The 20,489-nt window shown below is 53.8% G+C and overlaps 1 protein-coding gene across 1 annotated transcript; it reads left to right on the forward strand.

Annotated features, from left to right (window-relative positions):
• On the forward strand, window positions 1-17,681 carry TRAM2 (translocation associated membrane protein 2; the record flags this gene model as incomplete). The annotated part of the gene is made up of 11 exons (XM_081997167.1): window positions 1-120; window positions 8,079-8,142; window positions 10,519-10,628; window positions 10,852-10,968; window positions 13,613-13,671; window positions 14,249-14,333; window positions 14,471-14,541; window positions 15,190-15,294; window positions 15,432-15,590; window positions 16,623-16,786; window positions 17,059-17,681. The coding sequence occupies 11 exons, from the start codon at window positions 1-3 to the stop codon at window positions 17,130-17,132; spliced, it is 1,128 nt and encodes a 375-aa protein (XP_081853293.1). The 3' UTR covers window positions 17,133-17,681.
• Between the last annotated feature and the right edge of the window lie 2,808 nt (window positions 17,682-20,489).

Raw genomic sequence — 20,489 nt, forward strand, 5'->3', positions numbered from 1 at the left:
ATGGCCTTCCGCCGGCGGGCCAAGAGCCACCCGCTCTTCAGCCAGGAGTTCCTCATCCACAACCACGCCGACATCGGCTTCTGCCTGGTGCTCAGCGTCCTCATCGCCCTCATGTTCGAGGTGAGACCCCCCCCACCCCGCGCTCCCCCGTCCGGGGGTGCCGGGTCCCACCCCAGTCCTTCCCCATCTCTCACCCACCAGTGGAGAGGCCTCCTTCCCAAACCCCCCCCCCCGGGCACCCTAAATCCCCGTGGGGGGACCCAGCCCGGCGCTGGTTTTTGGGGTGGCGCATCCTTCTGCCCCCCCAGGCCTGCCCGGGGTCGCTGGCTGCAGAGCGGGGAGCAGGGGGGGTGGCGCACCCCCTTCTCCTGCAACCCCACCGCCGCTGCTGGGGACGGTCCCTGCCCTGCTCCGCTGCCCGAGCACGGAGGGGTACATGGGCCGCCCGGCCACAGGCAGGGACAACTCAAGCCCCGCTGATATTTCCAGCTATTGGAAATGGGGGGGAGTATTTTTTTGGTTTCTTTTTTTTCTTTTTGGGGCTTTTTTTTTTTTAACGTTAGCCCTTTTCCAGGTGTTTTCTCCGCAGCCTGCTGACCCCGCGCCGTGGGACGAGCACCGGGGGCTCCTGGGCCTCGTGCAGACGCCAGCGGCTCCCCGGCCTTTCCCCATCCCGGCCATCCCGCTCCGCCGTGGGCCATGAGAAGGCATCCCCGGCTTCTCCGCGGGCAACCTTTGCCAGCCGGGGTGGCCCGAGTCCCCCGGGAAGGCCGCTGCCCCAGCGCCCTGCGGAGCCGTGCTGAGAACACCGCTCTCCCCCTTGCTCTGTCTCCTTCCCTCCCAGCTTGCTTTTTCCTTTCCTCTTTCTGGGAGGAGACATGGGAGGGCTGGAGGCCGCCACTGCCGGGCAGCTTCGCTCCGCTGCGGGTGCCCTATGCGGAGGCACCTCGGGCGGCTGCGAACCGTGGTCAACAGCTTGGCCGGATCGGACCCCCCCTCCCTGCTTCCCCCGCGCAAACCCTCCCCTTCAGCGCAGTGCCACGTTTCAAAGCAAATCCGGACGGGAAAGGGGTGGCCGGGGGGCCTGGCGGAGGAGGAAAGGCTCCTTCTGTAGCAAATCACAGGAGGAGGAAATCCATTTCCTTAATACCCTCCTGGTGGCAGCCCCCTTCTTTTTTCTTCCCCCCTCCCTCTTTTTTTTTTTTTCTCTACAACTGCATTGAATGAGCGAGTCGCTTCCAGTGCACAAAACCCTTTTGATGTGCTTATGCATATATATATTTATTTAAGGGTCAGGAGGTTTTCAAAACTAACCCGAGAGGGCCAGCTGTATTCCAAAACCACATGCAAATGCTGCAAAGTTTGGCTGCAAGTTTCATAGTCGTACTTCTAAAAAAAAAAAAACAAACCCACAACTCATCACTGAGGTTGCATCTCTATCAAGGTTTCTCCACACAGCTGTTTTTTCGGGGTGCTGGTGCTCACGGTTGCATGCCAGAAACCCCATCTTGGTGCGGTGGTACCCGGGGCTCGCAGCTGCGAGGGCTTTGGGTGACATGATACTCCGAGGGCGGTTTTGAAATGCAATGTGATGAAACCCCCCATGTGGAGGTGGTGGCAGGGTGGGTTTTGCGGCATTTCTGATTTTTTTTTTTTTTTTTTTTATGTCTTTTAATTAAATCTCCCCTGGTTGCTGAGAGGCAGCAATTTCCTGCCGGTGCCGCCGCTTTCCCGGCAGACCACGGGGAGACGGCGCTTGTCGTGCTGGGGTGGCTTTTAGTGCGTCTCTGCACTGGCTGTGTCCCCGCTCTGTGGCATCTGCCCTTGTCTTCCCCTTGGCATGGGGTTTGGGACAACTCTTCTGGTCCTTGCGGTTACTTTGCTTTACTTTATTCCTTCTGCTTTCATTTCCCCTGGAGGAGAAATCAGGCCCTGCTCTTCCACAGCCCTCCAAACCATCCACGCCCATTTGCACCACCTCTGCAGTGCGTTTCGGTGGCAGCTCCGATATTTCTGCCTTTCGACGCCTTTTCAGTGCCTTTTCTGCGATGGTGGGGAGGACATGTGGCCACCCCTTCTCCTCCTCCTCACCACCCTGCTTCCCACCCCGCTGCCGCGCTCCTACCTTCCCCGATGCCAGTGGCCACGGCTGAGCTTGGGCTCAGCGGAAACGGCCGAATCCTGCTCACAATAGGCCGCTTCCTGCAGGGGAGGTTTCTTTGGGGAGGCACAAATGTGATTTTTAACCTTTTCTCAGGCGGCCCCTGGGAGCCGAGTGCTTGCTTGCTCCGGCAACGTGCTCGTGGTGATGCTCAAGGGCTGCCATGGGTCTCCCCCCTCCCAAAGCACAGCGCGAGGTACACCTTCAGCATCCTTTTGGGCACGCAACCTCTTCCCTGTCCAAATGGATCAACGGGCTCCACCAACCCGGTAATTTCTCCGCAGCAGGGAGCGGGTACCAGGCGCGATGGAGGTACCGTTCGCATCTCGCTTTGAAGCCCGGCTTCGCCACTAGTGCCGTCCCGGCTCCAGGGAGGGGATTTGGGGGCACAGAGCGTGGCACGAGGCTGCTCACCGGTGTTACGGGTGTGTTGGACTTGATTATTTGAGTATTGTGCGCATTTTAGATGATCATAGCATTGCTCGGGGAGGGGAGCCCAGGGCTTGGAGGGGGTCTCCCCCACAAAGAGCTGTCCTGAGCTGGGCGTTGCGGGGTTTTCTGCCTTCCCAGCCAGCCCTAAGCCTTCTGGGTGTGAAAACAGACCTGGTGCCCATCTGCGTGGTGCCAAGGAAGGATTTATGCTGCGTCTGCGTGGCTGCTCCATCCACGAGTGAGCTGGAGCCCGGAAAGAAAAACCTCTTCTTTTTTGGGTCAAAAACCCTTTAAAGTGACTGCTTATAGAAAAGCGAAACAGGTGTTTTCCATCCCCGCGCAGAAATGGCTTTGCATATCTTTTTCTACCCTGCTTTGCAGAAAAATTAAGCCAAGGCCAGGCTGGGTTTAACCTGCAGCTGCCCAGCGACCTGTGTCCCAGCTGGGACGGCTGCTGTGCGCGGCGTCGGATCGATCAGCCTCCGTGCGGGCTGAGTTTGGGGTAGACGTCGCCGGTTTTGAAGGGGTTTCTATAATAGGTGGGGGCTGCTGTCATAATGCCTGTAAGATGGGGAAATGGAGGCTCAGTCTTATTTGTCCTTTATGCCCAGAACTGGCTGCCACAAGCTCACAGGCAAAGCAGGGAACAGCTCCTGATGCTTATGCATGGGGTGGTGGTAATGAAGTTATAAAACTTCCTAATACGAGAGATGCCGTGCCCTTGCCGGGCTTTCCCTCCTGCGCAGAGCTGCGGCAGTGAGTCACGGTCTCCCAAACACCGGGTTGTGACACTGTCAAACGAAGGCGGCTGACAAATGAGCTGCTATTTCCAGGCTTCCTGCTAAATATACTTTCCCCTCCCCGGTCCCCTCAGTAGTACTCTGCAAAAATTAAGGCCTTCCCGTCGTTAGCGAGGGAAAACAAACAGTGTTTCTGCCTCCCCCGGTCTTTGCCAGATGCGGGAACTGAGGCACGCGGGTGGCTTAAGGGCTGAGGAGTAGTGGGGAGAGTAGCAGTGGGGGAAGGGGAAAAAAAGCAGAATTTAGGTCTGCTTTTGAAAAGGGAATACGCAGGAGGGAGCATGAGGCAATGATAATTGTGTCGTCCTGGGGGATGAGCATGTCTGCGGGAGCAGAGGGGCTGCACCGCCCTCGGGGAGGGTTTTTTGTGGAAGCCGGCTGTTTACTTTTAAAGGCTTTGGTCCAAAGTTTGGTCTTTAGTTTATATAGGGCCTGTGTCAATCCATACCATGAATCAACAAGTTTTTCTTTCAGTAAACACTCCGGCTGGTGGAGGGGGGGAAGAAAACACCACCCTAAGCTGTGAGAAAAGCCTTCGGACAGCATTTTATCTTTAATTAGTTGGAGTTGTTTTTCAAGCCCTGGAAATATTTTCCCAGCTCAGACTGCAGAAACTCCCCCAGCCTCCCCCGCCAGAGGTTTGGAGCTGCTTCCTTCCTCTGAAGCGGTTTTAACCCAAGCAGGACGGTGGGGATGGCTGCGTGCCTGGGTGCTCCTGGCTGGGGTGAAGACAGCACGGACTCCGCAAATCCCGCTGGGCTCAGGCTGTCGGGAAGGGAACCGGGTTTCATAGAGCGGCCTGGTACCTCTCTGAGAAGGATGCTCAAAAATTATCCCTTGCTCCTGAAAATATTAGGGTTTGAGAGTTACAGCAGGTAGATTTTGGGAGTGGTGCAAAGCTGCCTGGATGCACCTGCTTAGATGCCTTTATTAAAAGGCGCTTGCATGCCTGCGAAAGTGGAATTGGGATTTTGGTTTGGACTTTTACAGCATTTCGTGACAGGCAAAAACCTGTCAAAAATCTTCTAAAAAAGATCAAAAACAGGTCAAAAATCTTCTAAAAAGGTGTCTTGCTGTATTAGGCAGCAAACTCCAGGTTAACGGGGGTGTGAATTTTTCCGGTCACTGCATTATCGGGGAGTAGATGCATCATGGTGGATAGTAAATGCATAGTAAATGCATAGTAGTGCTGGGATTGTTCGGTGTTATCCCCTGCCCTGCCGTCGAGGGCTGCGAGGTGGATGTGCTGATTTGATTTCTAGCTGTATTGCTCCATGAGAAACAGCCCGAGGCCTGTCCTGGCTGCTCTGAGCATTGCAGGAAACTGTGGTCTTGATGGACACGTTGAGTTTTGCCTCTTCACCGTCCAGCTGCCCTTTGGTCCTTGGGTTAGTGTCATTAACCACCAGACACCCGCTCACCACTGAAGATGCTGTTCTCTCTGTGTGGCTGTTGAGAGCCCCCAGGACAACTGCTTCCCAAATTTAGCTGGTTCAGGCACATCCCTCATGCAAGGCAGGATGAGGCCGGGATGAGGAGCATCTCCCTCATCCCCTTGGGCAGTGGTGGGTTGTATAGAGGTGCCCTTAATGCAGGCAGGGAGCAAATGAGGAATATACAGCTTTTCCTATAAGGTCCCTGCTCGGCTAATCCCATGCAGACAAATCCCTCTCCCACCCTATAAAAATCCCTACCCAAGCCATGAGGATGCTCTGTAGGATTTGGACTTCTGTCTGCTGTGAGAAAAGGCTGGAGATAAGAGGGGAAAACCAAAGAAGCAAGTTGAGGAGGTGGCCTCACAGTATAACTAAAAAAAAATAGTAATATGTGGAGAGGCTCAGTTCTGCCCCTGCCTGCAGCAGTTTTGCGGCAGCTCCGGCTCTGCTCATTGCCCTGCAAGGCAGGAGCATGCCTGGCGCTTCCTTTCCCCTACCAGCATTTTGTTTCGGAGCAAACAAACAGCGAGTGTCTTGTGCCTCTGAATAATCCTCACGTCGCTCTTCCCGTTACAAACTTCTCCTTTCTCCGGCCGCCTGCGAAACGCTTGATGTGAGCTCTAAAGCTTTGCCATCCCCAGTACTCTTCCCTCCTTCCCGAGCTGAGAAAACCTGGTTTCTGCCTTGCAGGGGAGCTGGAGGTGGCATTGCTGGAGGTCACAGTTCAAGTGTTCCCTGTTTTCCAGGAGGCTTAAGCTGCTTGGTGATGTTTCTGTCTCTATACGCTACGCAGGGCTGTACAGCAATGCTTACATGGTGGAGGAGCTGCCGGGGGGCTTACAGCTACAGTGTGGGATTTTGGAGCCTGATGTTCTCTTGATGGAGCTCAGTTACGACCTTGGTCAAATCACCCATCCCTCCATTCCTGCTGGTAAGGAGCATGTTGTGAGCAATGGCAAAAAGATGCAGGTCCCTGCGTGGACATGCAGGGTGTCCTTCACCTTCAAGGATGGAGGGATGTCATCAGTGTCCTGCTCAAGGTGGTTAATCCCATGCATTTCATGCTCCCTCTGCCTCGGCTGCTGGAAACCACAACTGTTCCTATCTGAACTGAGATGACCTCGCAGTGGTGGCAGGGAGGTGGAGGTGACCTGGCCAAGGGTGTGCGATGCAATCCGGACCCTGGTGGCCTTGTGAGTGGCGAGTCTTGGAGGACAGCGCTAAGCCGGATCATAAGCACGTTGTGGCCCCTCCAGCAGGTTTAAGAGACTTCATCTGGAGATGATATCTTGTTTCCAGCTGTTTTATAGAATCATAGAATCTTTGGGTTGGAAGGGACCTGTAAAGGCCATCTAGTCCAACCCCCTGTCATGAGCAGTGACATCTTTAACTAGAGCAGCTTGCTCAGAGCCCCGTCCAACCTGACCTGGGATGTTTACACCTCTGGATGTCAGCAGCCAGGTACTTCGGTGGGATGTCAAACCTTCAGTGCCTGCTGCTGTTGACACATCTATGACGTGGCTGGCTGTCCCTGCAGCATCACGGCCACCGCTGCCTTCATACATTTGTTTCATGGCCTGCACCAGCTTGTGACAAGGTTTGGATGTAAACTCTGGGTCCTGGTTGTGCTTGTACCGCTCTGGGATGAAGCAACTTTGCTTTCCTAGTCAGCAAGGTTTCCAAGAGCCAGAAGTGTCTCCTTAAGCCAGCGTGAGGCCAGGCGATGTGCTTTTTCCATTACCACCCCAAAGTCTGCCCGTGGTCTCCCCCTCCCTTGGCAGTGCTTCTTGCATCTACTCCTCCACAAGCAGAGCGCAACATGTGGGATTTCTTTTTTTAAGTGGGGGGAAAAAAAAAATCCCCAAACATCATGAAAACACGCTGAGGAGTTTGCTTTCCCTCAGTCGAGGCTGCAGGAGGATGGGCAGCACTGCCTGTGCTGGCAGAGCGGAGCCGCCGGCCGGTTGCTCAATGCTGGGGGTGGGACAGGAATGCTTGGCAAAACCCCTGTGTCCCCCCCACTGCAGCTACGTCCCACAAGACGTGAAGCAATATTTCCAGCCAGGTTTTTAATAGCCTGCAGCTCTGAAATGGTTGCAGTGACGTCTGTGTGAAATGCAGCTCGTCTCCATCGGTGTTCGACGGGCACGGGATTTTTTGGGACTGGTTATGTATGAGGCTGGGCGCTTGCGAAGCCACTTTGTGGGAGGGGTGGCTGAGGAGCCATCGGAAAGGTAAAAATCTCCGGTGATCCTGCTGCCTGTGTGGGGTTGGCATGCATGGACATCTGTGCACCAGTTTCTGCTGCAGCCCTGGCTCTGAGGTGCATCAGTCTCGGAGATGCTGCTTTAGGGGCATCCTGCAGATGCACTGGGGTGCTCGGCTCTGCCCCTGCACTGTGAGGTCTCCTGCTTCGCTGCTGTGAGGATCTTTGCCTTGAATTAAAAGTAATAAATGAAGAGCAAGCAGCACAGCCCAGGTTTGTAGGGAACCTGATGTCTCATCCCAGGGTTGGGTTTTTTTCCCTCTTTTTGGGCCAGCCTATGATGCTGGTTATGTGGCTTGTGCGTGGCCAGCGCCAGGTTCATCTCTTTCGCCAAAGCTGCTTTTCCCCTGCCCCGTAGGATCCTCACAAATACCTCTGAGGTCTCTAAATGGGTCTAGCCTCACCGGTCCTGTGGCTGCTGTTACTAGAAGAGTCTCCACAAAAATGTGGGGGCTAAATCCATGTGTAGCCCATGGGGCTTTGAAGCTACTGAGCTTGCTCAGGTGCTGCATGTTGTCACTTCTAACCAGGCTGGACTCGGGCATGGCTGCCCGGAGTGGATGGGAATGAGGGATGGTTTTAATGACCACAGACAGCCCGCTGGGCCGGGCTCCCAGTGTCCCCCGAGCAGCGGGTCGCACGTGACGATGGTCCATGCTACTGGAGGGATGCTTGTCCTCAAGGGGAAGCAGGAAGCTTCCCATGTCAGGCTGGCTGGTGGCTTTTACAGCTGCATTGCTCTTCCAGGTTTCTCCCTCTTTTATCTACGCCTTTCCCCTTCCCAAATGCCAAGTCCCTGTTGGCAATCTTCCCTAGCAATCCCCTTGCTGAAAGGTACTTTTGTGAGTGAAGCCAGTGCCTGCACATCTCCCTGGATGATTTGCCTTACCCAGTGCGGTAGGAAGGGGGAGTAAATGGTGGCAGAGGAATGGATTTAATAACTGATTTGCCTTTTTTTTTTCCCCTCTCTCTGTCTTTGACAGGTTACAGCCAAGACTGCCTTCCTGTTTATCTTACCTCAGTATAATGTTAGCATACCTACAGCAGGTAAGAGATGCTACCACTGTGGAAACCCCAAGGGGAGGGTTGAGTCATGGACTGCCCCAAACCCTTGCTGCCAGCTGGCCTGGGCTCACCCTCTACTGATGCACACTGCTCAGGCCCTTGTCTGGTAGTAAAGGAGATTTTAAAAATAAGATATGCAGAGGAAAAGCAAAGTTTGAGTGGCTCAGAGCACTCTGATTGTGCCTGCAAGCCCTCCTGCTGCCGGGGTTGGGAGGACATGCGTTCCAGGGGGTCTTAGGGCTTCCTCTCTACCCTGTTTCTGCCATGGTCAGGCCACTCTGTGTGCTCTGCAGGGTGAAGAACCTCCTCCAGGCTTGGTCAGGCAAGATCAAATTGCCTGATTGCATTCCCAGAGTAGCTCTGTGCCCTGCCGAGGAGCCAGAGGGATTTAGCTCTTTGCTAAGCAGCAGGGGTTGCGCTGATAATTCCCGTCTTGCTTTATTTATCGGGGATGGCACAAGGTGAGGGTGTGGAGATGCACATGGTGCACAGCATCCCTGCTTCAGGCAGCTTATGGTCCTGATGCACATGGAGAGTAGTTCAAGGAGGCTCCAGGCTGGCACAGGTCCAAGCCCGATGGACCAGAGGATGTGCCCCAGCTCCCAGCCAGGAGGCAGCTGGAGGCTCGGGTCCCTGTTTGTATTTTGGCTGCTAGTAGCTACCTTCCTAGCCGAGACCCCCTCTGGGGCTGGCAGTGATCTGGGCACCAGTGTGGGGGCAGCAGGAGGTGGTGTGGGTTGGCTCAGAATGAGCATAATGCCTGGGGCACAGAGCCTGGCTTGGTGGCAGAAAACTGCAGCTAATTAGAAGTGTTTGAGTAATCATCCAAGGGAAGAGTGGGGTTGTTGGGAATAGTGAAACTATGATGAAGCAGACACACGGAAGATAAAAGGTCTGCCCTTAAAATCTTTGAACATTATGGTTGAAGAAATCATCCAGCTTCCTGATGAAACTGTGGTCTGCGCCCCCCCATGGCACAGCCCAGACAACCTCCGCTGCCTTTTTGTGCTAAGTGATTTATTCTTCCCTGCTACCAGAAATCTCAGGGGTGCGCGTAACCATCTTGCCAAGGACCAGGTACTGGGGTGTCAGTACAGGGCATAAGCTAGCTGAGGCCGTGGGGAGAGAGACCTTGGTGCAGCAAGCCTGCTCGGAGGAAAGGTTTTTGCTTACCTGAATTTTTCCAAGGCTGCTCCACACCCCTCACAACAAGGATGCTGTTGCCTGTCAGCTGGCAGATCTTGTTCTTGTCTCCTGTGCTCAGCGCACGCACGGATCCTGCTAGAGCAGCTTCTGCAGCACCCTGGAGAGAGGAGCCAGAGCAGTTGCACATGTGCATAATATTATTTTCTTTAGGCTTGCAGTTCTATCTTTTATCTTACACTGTGATACAGGCAACGTTTTTACTTCTGGGTTTGCGCAGCACCCATCCGGGGTGCTCCTAAGGATAAGGTGTTCTCACATCCTTATGCCAGGTGTTTTCATAAATCCTATTCAAATCTTATTCATGTACCTTAAAGCTTAGAAATCTGGACTGAAGCTTTGTTCAAGAGTAAACAGGGCTAGTGACAGACAAGTTGCTTCCCAGCATTGATATTAGGAGAGGATGGCCAGGATCAGGGTAACCAGCTGCAGGTGAGCTGAGCTTTACATCACGATGCCACGAAGACAGCAGCTTTCCCAACTCTGCTTCTTCCTCACGAGCTGCAGGGCTGCAAATAGTTGCCTAAATGCAGGCGTCTGGGGTATTTTGGGTGCTGTTTGGTCTCCTGTTGCTCCAGAAGAGCAGGGCCTCCTGTGGATTCTATTTCTCATATGCCAGCCCGTGCCGCTGTCTTGGATCTCTTAATAGCAAAAGGCATCTGCATTTAGGCAGCTGAATCCCGCTCCAGCAGCTTTCAGGGCTGAGTGGGAGACTCTGGGTGTTGGATGATAACTGAGGGGGTGGAAATCCCATCCCGAGCCCTAATGCGGGGTGTCCCATTGCCTGCTTCAGCGCTGCCTCTGTGTCTTCGTCCCTCCAGGCTGATACGTCCCTGCCTCCACAGCTGGGCTGTCCCCAGGCCCTCACCTCTGGCAGGAGGAGCATGAAGTGTCCTGAGTGTCACCTCCCTTGAGGTGTGTAACTGCTAGAGGGGAAACCATCCACCCTCTGCCAATGAACTGACTCAGGCTAGAACCCTTTTTTCCATCCCTGCAGCTGCTGACAGAGTCATGACCTCCCTCTAGCTCCACCTCTCTGGTGGCCCCATCCAAGCTGCGTGTTGGGAATAGCCCCCACCACCACTAACCCTTAAGCCCTTACCTGCAAATCATTTGGGTCAGGGGCATTTGACCCACCATTTGGTCTCTTTGCAGATGGAGAGCTGGTCCAGTATCACTACGGGCTGAAGGATCTGGTCACCATCCTCTTCTACATCTTCATCGCCATCATCCTGCATGCGGTGGTGCAGGAGTACGCTCTGGATGTGAGTGCTGGTCGGCATCTTGAGTTGCCAAAATATCTCAAGTACCTTGGGGTACAGTAGTGGTTCTGCTGCAATTTAATGCTGCTGTGGGGATGGTCTTGGGGATTGGGGTAGTGATGAGTGAGCCTTCATCTCTGGGGGCTGCTTGGGATAGGGAGGGAGAGTTGTTGACACGGTCACTCATGTTTTCTTCTTCCTTTTCTCTCCCTCTGCTACTTCCCAGAAAATCAACAGGCGTCTCCATCTCTCCAAGGTCAAACACAGCAAGTTCAATGAATCAGGACAGTTGGTTGCCTTCCATCTCACCTCCGTGATCTGGTGCTTGTACGTCGTGGTGACGGTAAGGCACGGGGCTGCCTCGCCTTTGGGTTCCCTGGGTGGGATTTGGAGTTTCTGGAGCGCAAAACCCCAACGGCAGTGGAGGGTCCCCAGCCATGGGGCCAAGATGGGGATGTTGCAACGAATTTAGCTTTCAAGTGCAGTGAAAACTTGCAACTCCAGCCAAGGAGTAAGGACAGTTTCAGGACATCTTTCTCCTGCTTCATGCAAAGCACAAGCAAATGGGCTGTAAAATATTTTTGGAGCTGGACCCCAGAAATCCTGCCCAGCCCTGTCATCTCCATCCGCTGCTCTGGGACCTGCCTTCTTTCTCAGCCTTTATTTTCCTCCTTATTTGAGTTTAGTGCCTTGGGGTTTTCCCTTTACAGGGATGTGGGGTGAATGGGCAGATCTTTGTGATCCCTCTCTTGGGGAGCTTGCAGTGAGGGGAATGCTGAGAGCAGGGAAACCATGCTGATTTTTGGGAGGAGGGAAGAACAGGCAGCAATGGAGAGACACAACTATTTTGGCAGTGTGAAGTGATGCCAATGCTTCGCTGTCGGTGGCAGTTGGGGTCCAGCTGTGGTCCCCAGTGGCGCTGGGGATGGGTGCTTGAGGGCAGGTCCCCTCCCTGCTGCTCAGGGCTCCTGCCAGCCCTCCTTAGAGGACTGCTACCCGCTCCAGGCCAGCACTTCTGGGGATCTGCGGGCACTGCTCCTGCCTCGTAGGGCTGTGGGAAGGGAGGCTTTGGCAGAACAGTCGAGGCCACTGTTTTTGGGCTGCCCTCACCCACTGCCAGATGCATCCTCGCCAGCTCCAGGACTGTAACCTCCTATGCAAAGCCATGTTGCCATAATGTGGTCCCCACATGCCCTGGCTGTGCAGATCAGGTCATCCTTTGCAGAACTTGCACCTTCCCCAGGCTCCCCCACCAAAAAAAGGACTTAGGGAAAACAGGGCATGGGCAATGCTGACAGATAGGTCCTGGGCAAGATGAATTTTCCATGCCAACATCTTTGCAAAGCCCAACGCAACACCCCTGTGGCAGGAGCTGTGGAACGAGGAGGGAGCCCCATCCTGTAATCTGCCCTGCAAGCATAAGGCAAGAGGCTGCAGGGGAATGCAGGCAGGTGGAAAATTAAACTATGCAATGCATATTAAATTATTTTTGTAGGCATTTTCTATTCCCCTTTCTCTTTAGAAGTACTTCTTTTTGCCTAAGTGATACTCGGGTTGGAAATGCTGCTGGGGAAGAAGCCCTCCCCGGGCCGCGCACACAGTTGCTTGTGGCCATGCTTACCAGCATCTCACCCCCATGCCTCCAGAGCATCCCTCTTGCATCACCCAAACCCCAGAGCATCCTAAACTGAACTTGGGGCCCTCTGTGCAACCGAGCAAGCAGCCTTCAACCCCCAAACACGGGGGCCTCAAGAAACTTGAGCAGGGTGCTCGAGACCCATGAATCACAGAATCATTAAGGTTGGAAAGGACCTTAGAGATCTTCAAGTCCACCCATTAACCCAACACCACCATGCCCACTAAACCATGTCTCAAAGCGCCACATCTACATGTTTTTTGAACACCTCCATGGATGGTGACTCCCACCACCTCCCTGGGCAGCCTGTTCCAATGCTTGACCACTCTCTCAGTAAAGAAATTTCTCCTAATACCTAGTCTAAACCTCCCTTGGTGCAACTTGAGGCCATTTCCTCTCGTCCTATCGCTGGTTACTTGGGAGAGAGACCAACACGCACCTCACCAAAACCCCCTTTCAGGTAGTTGTAGAGAGCGATAAGGTCTCCCCTCAGCCTCCTCTTCTCCAGACTAAACAACCCCAGTTCCCTCAGCTGCTCCTCATAAGACTTGTGCTCCAGACCCCTCACCTGCTTTGTTGCCCTTCTCTGGACATGATCCAGCACCTCAACATCCTTCTTGTAGTGAGGGGCCCAACACTGAACACAGGATTCAAGGTGCGGCCTCACCAGTGCCGAGTACAGGGGCACAATCACTTCCCTGCTCCTGCTGGCCACACTAGTGCTGATACAGGCCAGGACGCTGTTGGCCTTCTTGGCCACCTGGGCACACTGCCAGCTCATGTTCAGCCGGCTGTCAACCAGCACACCCAGGTCCTTTTCCACCGGGCAGCTCTCCAGCCACTCCTCCCCAAGCCTGGACCATTGCATGGGGTCGTTGTGACCCCAGTGCAGGACCTGGCACTTGGCCGTATTAAACCTCATACAGTTGACCTCTGCCCATTGATCCAACCTGTCCAGATCCCTCTGCAGAGTTCTCCTACCCTCCAGCAGATCAACACTCCCACCCAACTTGGTGTCATCTGCAAACTTACTGAGGGAGCACTCGATCCCCTCATCCAGATCATCAATAAAGATATTGAACAAGACCGGCCCCAGAACCGAGCCCTGGGGAACACTGCCTGTGACTGGCCACCAGCCGGATTTAACGCCGTTCACCACAATTCTCTGAGTGTGGCTGAGCTTTGGAGAGCTGAGCCCTGGCTTGTGAGGGGGACACGGGTTTTACTGCATGCTGAAAGGATTCAGGTGTGATCCCCAGTTCCTAGTTTTGCTGTAGCATTAGCCCATCCCATCGTAACCATGTGCTGCCTGTTTCTTTTGCTGAAGGTTTGCATCTTTTCTCTTTTTCAGGAAGGATACTTATCAAACCCCCGGAGTTTGTGGGAAAACTACCCGCATGTTTATCTTCCGTAAGCACTCGCAAGGGCATTTTGTTCTCGGGCTGACCACTTCCTTCCTCTCTATGGTTTTCCCTGTGGCTGGGAGCGGGGTGCTGACAGCGCAGTGCCCTTTGCATGCACCCTGCTGCAAGGATGCTGCAGTGAGATCCTGGAGGACGGGGGATATCTCGTTTGTGGCCCTGGGAAGGGTGTTCCCAGAGGCTTTCCTCCATGAGGAAGGTCCTGAGGGCTTGGTTACTCATCCTGGCTGCTTCCTGCCTGCATCATCTTGGGCAAGTTGCTTTGCTGTTCATTTTTCATAGTAGAAATGAAGTGGAGGATAATCCACCCTTCTTGGGTTTTTGCAAGAGTGAGGTTTGCTGAAAGCATGGAGACCGCAGCACGAGCATCTGGATAAACTCCGGGCACGGCTAGCTTGTCTCAACATAAAATTTTAGCCCAGAAATGATGCCTCCTAAATCCTGTGGCTTCAAAGCAGTGGAGGGATTGCCTGGTGCTGTGCAGCTGGGTACTCTCCCTGGTGCCTGGGTCCTTGAGGTCCTGCCATGCCCCAGCCTGGCTCACACGGCTCGTCCCTGCGTTTCAGGTTCCAGGTGAAGTTTTTCTACCTGTGCCAGCTGGCGTACTGGCTGCACGCCCTGCCGGAACTCTACTTCCAAAAAGTTCGCAAGGTGAGAGCCAGGCGGGTACTTCTGCGCACTCTGGGGATGCTTGAGGTGGTTTGCCCATCAGCTTTGGGGAAAGCAAGCTTTGGGAGAGGGTGGGCAAAGAGGGGTGAGGGCTTAACGCAGCTTTCTGCCCCTGCCAGGAGGAGATCCCCCGCCAGCTGCGGTGCATCGCGCTCTACCTGGTGCACATCGCCGGCGCGTACCTCCTCAAGTGAGTTGGCTGCTTCGGCATCCTGTCCAACACCAGGGATGGGGCTGAGCAGGTCCTTTTGCAGTGCGAGTCACCCGGGAAGCCTCAGCAGGGTGTGGGGCTTAAAGGGGATAAAAACGAGTGTTTAAAAAGCAGATGATATTGAAGTTGACCTCCCAACTGTGGGACAATAGTCAAACAGTTTTCACAGGTCCACAGAGCTGATTTTGAGGGAGTTGAGCGATGTTACATGAGTGCACAGGCAGTCTCCGTTCACAAGGCATTGCAAAGCAAATGTTAACCAGGGACCCAAAACGCAGGCTGATGGGTGCATCTCACCTGGGTGTGGGAAGCACCCTGGGGTGCTCTCCCAGTGCGGCACAGGCGGGCAAGCTCTTATCCTTCCTCTGAGCGTGTGCACAGAGCAGCTGTGCCAGTGGTTAGGGCTTTGTGTTGGACCCATTCCAGCTCTGCTACTGGTTGGGCTGCTTTGCTGTTTTGGGGACAGGGATTTCCCCCATTGCAATCCTACCCCAACTGCTGCGGAGATGTTCAGCTTTGGGCTGGTGCTTGCTGCAGCTCAGGGGTGGCAGGGGAGATGCTGTTGCTGGATATGAAGGACCAAGGTTGACCAGCCCAGTGATGTGTTTTTCTTCTCTTTCTTCCCAGCTTAACCCGCTTGGGGCTGATCCTCTTGCTGTTGCAGTACTTAGCCGAATTCTTCTTCCACATGGCCCGGCTGGTTTACTTCACAGATGAGAACAACGACAAGCTGTAAGCAGGCGAGCTGGCCACGGCTTCCATCCTCCAGTGCCCAGGAGAGCCGTCAGCGTGACACGGGGCTCGCTCTCACCTTCCAACTCAGTGCTGGACTGTGGCTCCTGCTGACACCTCTGCTTGCTCTCCTGCAGGTTTAACGTCTGGGCTGTCGTGTTCGTGGTCACAAGGCTCTTCACCCTCACCTTGTACATCCTGGTCATCGGCTTTGGCCTGCCACGGGTGGAGAACCAGGTCCTGGACCCCGAGAGAGGGAACTTCTTCAGCTTTCTCTTTAACAATATCCTCTTCAGGTAGGAATATCCCCCTATCTATCGCCTTTTTTTTTTTTAATGCATCCTTTCACATGATGACTGAATTGTGGAAACCTCTCCCATATGTTCCTTGGTTGTGGTATCCCAGGGTGGTTTTCGCTGAGTTTGGAAATGGCCAGTGGGGATCTGATCTAGGTTCTCTTTAGGGAAGGTCCTAGTAAGCTGCGAGGGTGTGAAGGGAGCGAGGAGGAGTTAATGGCTACAGAGCCATGACAGAGGGGAAAAGCCAGCAAATAAGTTGTTCGTTGAGTGAAGTTATAAAGCATGAGCCTATCTTAGAGAAAGGCTTGCAGGCTTTCCCTTCTGCACCTGTAACTGCGCTTACAGTTGAACTTGATGATCTTGAAAGTCCTTTCCAACCTTAATGATTCTGTGATTCTGTGATACAGTGATGTGGTCAATGAAAAGGCATTTCCCCTTCTGCTTGGACATGTTTTGCTGCTTATTGACATGGGAAGCAGGGGATGGGATGGGTTCCTCATGCCGTGCAGTCTGTCTGTCAAGACTTGGGAGCCTTTCTCACCCATACAGCAGCTGTAGGTTCAGTTCAGAAGTTGCTAGGACAGGTGCCTGGTCGTTCCTAAGCTTTTGGGAGCTATGGACTATTGGCATGCCTGAGGATTTGGGGCACTTTCTTAGGTCCCTTCCAACCACATCCACGTTTTAGTTGTACAGAGCAGCTGGGGACGTCTTACCTTGACCATGCAGACTCTGGTTTGGGCAGTGCTGGTTGGGATGATCCTATTCATCCATTCCTGCCCTAAAGTCTTAAGAGTCAGCAATGCCATAAGCACCTGAGAGCTTTGTAGTGAGGAGGGAAAGGGAAGAGGCTGCCTTGAACTCAGGAGATGGCAGAAAGCAGAGATGGTGGCTGGAGAGATGGCACTTGCCTCCAGCACTCGGTGCAGCCACACAGGGTGACCCCAGCCACAAGCCCCAGCGTGGGTGAAAGGCTGGGCTGGTGGCGACCTCGCTCCTCTTCTCAGCCTGCCTCTTCTCCGCCCCTACCAGAATGAGTGTGCTGCTGTTGGTGTGCCTCTTCCAGGCCTCGGTGATGTGGCGCTTCATCCACTTCCAGCTGCGGCGCTGGCGGGAGTACTGGAATGAGCAGAGCAGTCGGAAGCGAGCTGCTGCCGGTGCCAAGCAGCAAGCCAAGCCGCTCAAGAGGGACTCGGGTGAGTGCCAGGACTGGTGTGCCGTGGGGTGGGACTGGCGTGCCGTGGGGTGGCACTGTGGGAGGCATCAGTCCTGTGGTTCAGCATCCCCTTGGCAGGCTGCTGCCCATGCAGGCGACGTTGCGGCAGTGCCTCCTGCTCTGTGCTGAGCCCAGGGGATCCTCAGCAGGGTCATGCCACAGTGGAGGTTCTCCCCATGTCTGTGGGGCAGCTGCAAGAGCGTTACGGTTTTGACCTGTGCAAGGGACAAAGATTTCTCTCTCCACCCCCAGGTTACCATGAAAACGGAGTGGTGAAAGCAGAGAACGGCACCTCGCCGAGAACCAAGAAGCTGAAATCGCCGTAGGAGCAAAGGCTTGTCCCCTGGGGAGGAGGGCGAGATACCAGGACTAAGAAGCAGCCCTTCTTCCCGGTCCTCACAAGCTTCATCTTGAACGGCTTGGAAACCGGTCGTCTTCCCAAGGTGTCTCTCGCTCTCCTCCCTTCCTTTCTTGCTCTCTTGAACTATTTGCAATAAAACCAAAAAGGTCCCTTTCCCCTGCTCCCTTCCCCTCGTAGGAGACTTTTCCAAATCCTCCTGTTTTTGCCTTCCTCTGTTTCATCGTAAATCAGCATGCAATTTTTTTCTTTTTTACTTTAGTGTTTGGTTATTTTGGATTATTGTTACAAATGCATTGTAGATGGTTCCAAACAATCCTTTTTTCTTCTACAGCACGTTCCTCTCCTCTCTCCATGATGCTTCCCTGAGCCCCGGGGTCAGGGCCACAGCAGCTTGAAGGCACCACATACCTGTTATGGGAACAGGCTCCTGGGAGAATGCGCTGGGGCTCTGTGACCCTGAGGCTCAGGGGTGCTCTCGGGGGAGGGTTGCCTCTTCTAGGGCACATCTGGCCAGTGCTTGGCAAGTGCCACAGGATGGTGATGCTGCAAACAGAGACCAGGGTCTGAGGGAGGAACCTCAACCATGTCTTGTCTCATGGTGGACCTCTGGTTAAGTGGGGTTTTTCTGACTCCTTTGTTTTGAGCTAATTTTGGAGAGCTGGGCAGCAGAGAAGGGAGAGAATTTTCTGACTCCTAGCCTTTGCTTACCACAGTTCTTCTGGTACAGCTGGGTCCCTCTTACTCTCTTGGCTGCAGGAGGTGAGCTGCCCCATAGTTGTTCTGGACCTCCCAGCCCCAAGAGCTGGGCTCGGGGCCCTGCAGCTCTCAGTGCCTTGTTGTGGGGCAGCAGCATCCTCAGGCCCACGTGAAACCTTGAGTCCTGCCCCACTCTGAGTGCTGGGCTGGCTCCTGTCAGCCCAGGCCCTTTGCAAGCTCATGTGTGCCTCATGGACCTGGTGTTCTCATGGCTCATGACCACGTCCAGATGACAAACTGGCTGCTGCAAAGGGTTTTTGCATCAATGGGACTGTGCCCCTCATGCTGTCACCTTTAGCCTTCTTCATCCCTACCAATCCAGCCATGGCATTGGCAGCCACCAGCTTCACCCTTTGTTTCCAAAGGATACAGAGCTTGTATCCACCCAAGGTGCTATCAATTGCAGGGTTTCTTCCAAAAAACCTAGCCCCTTCATCCCTTTCTGAGCTGTGAATGAGATGACAGGGAAGGGGAAGGAAGCTGGGGCTGCAAGGAGCAGCTTGCATGTTAGGAAAAGCCTGACTTGTGAAGCATAGCTGTTGTCAGATGGAGTTGTCTCAAATCTACCTCAGAGGCCATCTATTGCTGCAGACCACTTCCCCTCTTGCTCCTGCCCACTGCCACCTGTACGTGCTGGCAGATTTTGTGGGAACCGCAGATCCCACGGGCTCGGTCCCCTGCTGCCTCTTTGCTGGGGAGTGGCATCTTCTGCCTGGGGCTTTGTGGGTCAGTGCCATCTCACTGAGCTTCTTTGGGGTGCCGTGCACCAGTCTAGATTTGGTAGGCGTGCTGTAAACGGGCACTTCTCACCCCACAGGTCTCCTCTGGGGCAGTTTCTATAGCTGGGCTTTGCTGTTGGTGCCTCATGTGCAGCGAAGCCGGCAGTAGCTTTAGTTCTGCTTCGTCGCAGCAGGCGAGTGGTCTGCTCCCTTGGCTGGGCAAGAAAAGGGGGCACAGGGTTGCAGGGAGCTGGGGTGGTCTTCAGTATGCAAGCCAGGATTGAGGTCCACCTTCCTTGCGGGTGAGGGAGGCGTGCAGTACTTAGCATGCCCCTTGCTCAACCCTTCAGGCTAGCTGATCTCTGGCTCTCTCCAAGTGCAATTCTAGCTTGAGGCTGGCGCAGTCGTCCTTCGCATCATTCATGTTTTGGGGAACGGGTGACAATTGATTTTCTGCCCCTCTTTGAGTTGGGTTGGGGTTTTTTCCTCCTTCTGTAGGTGTCTTTTCTCCCTTCCTCCCCCTCCTTGTGCTAACGCTGGACACTGGAGGGAGAAAATGCACAGGGACACAAGGACACTTGTTCACATTCCACTTGTTCCCCTGTTTCCACGACCTCTGAGTGTCAAACGAGAGATATCGGCTGCAGAGGGATTCCCCCTTTTTCAGGGGAACTGAGGAAGGAGACTTTGGAGCAGAGCCCTTGGGAGTATCTTGCGATTGCTCCTCGTAGCCCTTGCCAGGTAGATAATACACATTTTGGCTCACAGGCAGCGATGGTACCTGCAGTGCAATGTGAAGAGAAGAGGGGAAAGAGCTTTCTGTTGGGGAGGATGTGGAAAAGGTCTAGTGTGAGAGGTTTTTTCTTTCTCCTGCTTCTTCCCATCCCCAGCCATCCACTGCCACGTGCCCTCTGAGAGCGACTGCTGGCCGGCATCTCTCCAGAGCCTCAACCGGTCCTTTCTGCAAAGCCGGTGCCTCGCAGCAGCTGAGGTACTGACTCTGTTAACAGGTGACACATACAGTCCCCCAAAAAACTGGCTGCTGAATGATTCCTCCTCCTGCCTGCTTTGCTTCAGGCAGCTTTTCCACTTGCACAACCCCGCGTCTTCATAAAGTAGATAATTATTCTTTGTATCCCAAGTGCCTTATGTTGCCATGTAGTCTCTCGTATGCTTGATCTGTGTACTATATGAGTAGCTGAATGACCTCCTTCTTTACAACATATGTACAACGTATGCTACATTTATGTGTTTTTTGTTTTCTTTTTGATAGAGCTACCAGTAAAAGGGACAGTTTGTTTTGGAAGTGTTTCCATGTGTTCGTGGTTTTTTTTGTTTTTTTTTTTTTAAACCTATAGATGATGGGGCTTTTTTTGCCCTCCTCTATACTTAGTCCTCAGAAATACCCATCCTTCTTCTGTTATACCCAAACGTGGCAGGATCTCTGCAGGGGGTTTGAGCTGAGCCTTTGCTGTAAGGCAATATGTGCTGTCACCCCAGAGGTCTGCAATCTACCCTCCATTGGAGGGGCTGCCACGGTCTTCTTCTGTCTCTATCTTCTAGTGCAAGCACCATCCCTTGGCTGCAAGCCCGAGGTAACTGCTTCTACGTCCATGTCATTTCTCAGCAGACCGAGCCTTCTCTTCAGCCCAAAGAGCTTTTTCTTTCCCAAACGGAGTATTTTCATTGCAAGCCCTTAGTTGTCAGCCTTTTCTTGACCGCCCTGCGTACAAAGATGCCGAGAGCCCACTTTCCTTGAGTGGACACTCTTACCACGCCCCATCTTCTGCAAAAAAGACCCAACCCCAAACAGGAGCTCTTATCCACTACAGTGCAGAAAGTGTTAG

This window comes from Phaethon aethereus, assembly GCF_964289735.1.
Source record: "Phaethon aethereus genome assembly, chromosome: 3".
Lineage (NCBI taxonomy): Eukaryota > Metazoa > Chordata > Aves > Phaethontiformes > Phaethontidae > Phaethon > Phaethon aethereus.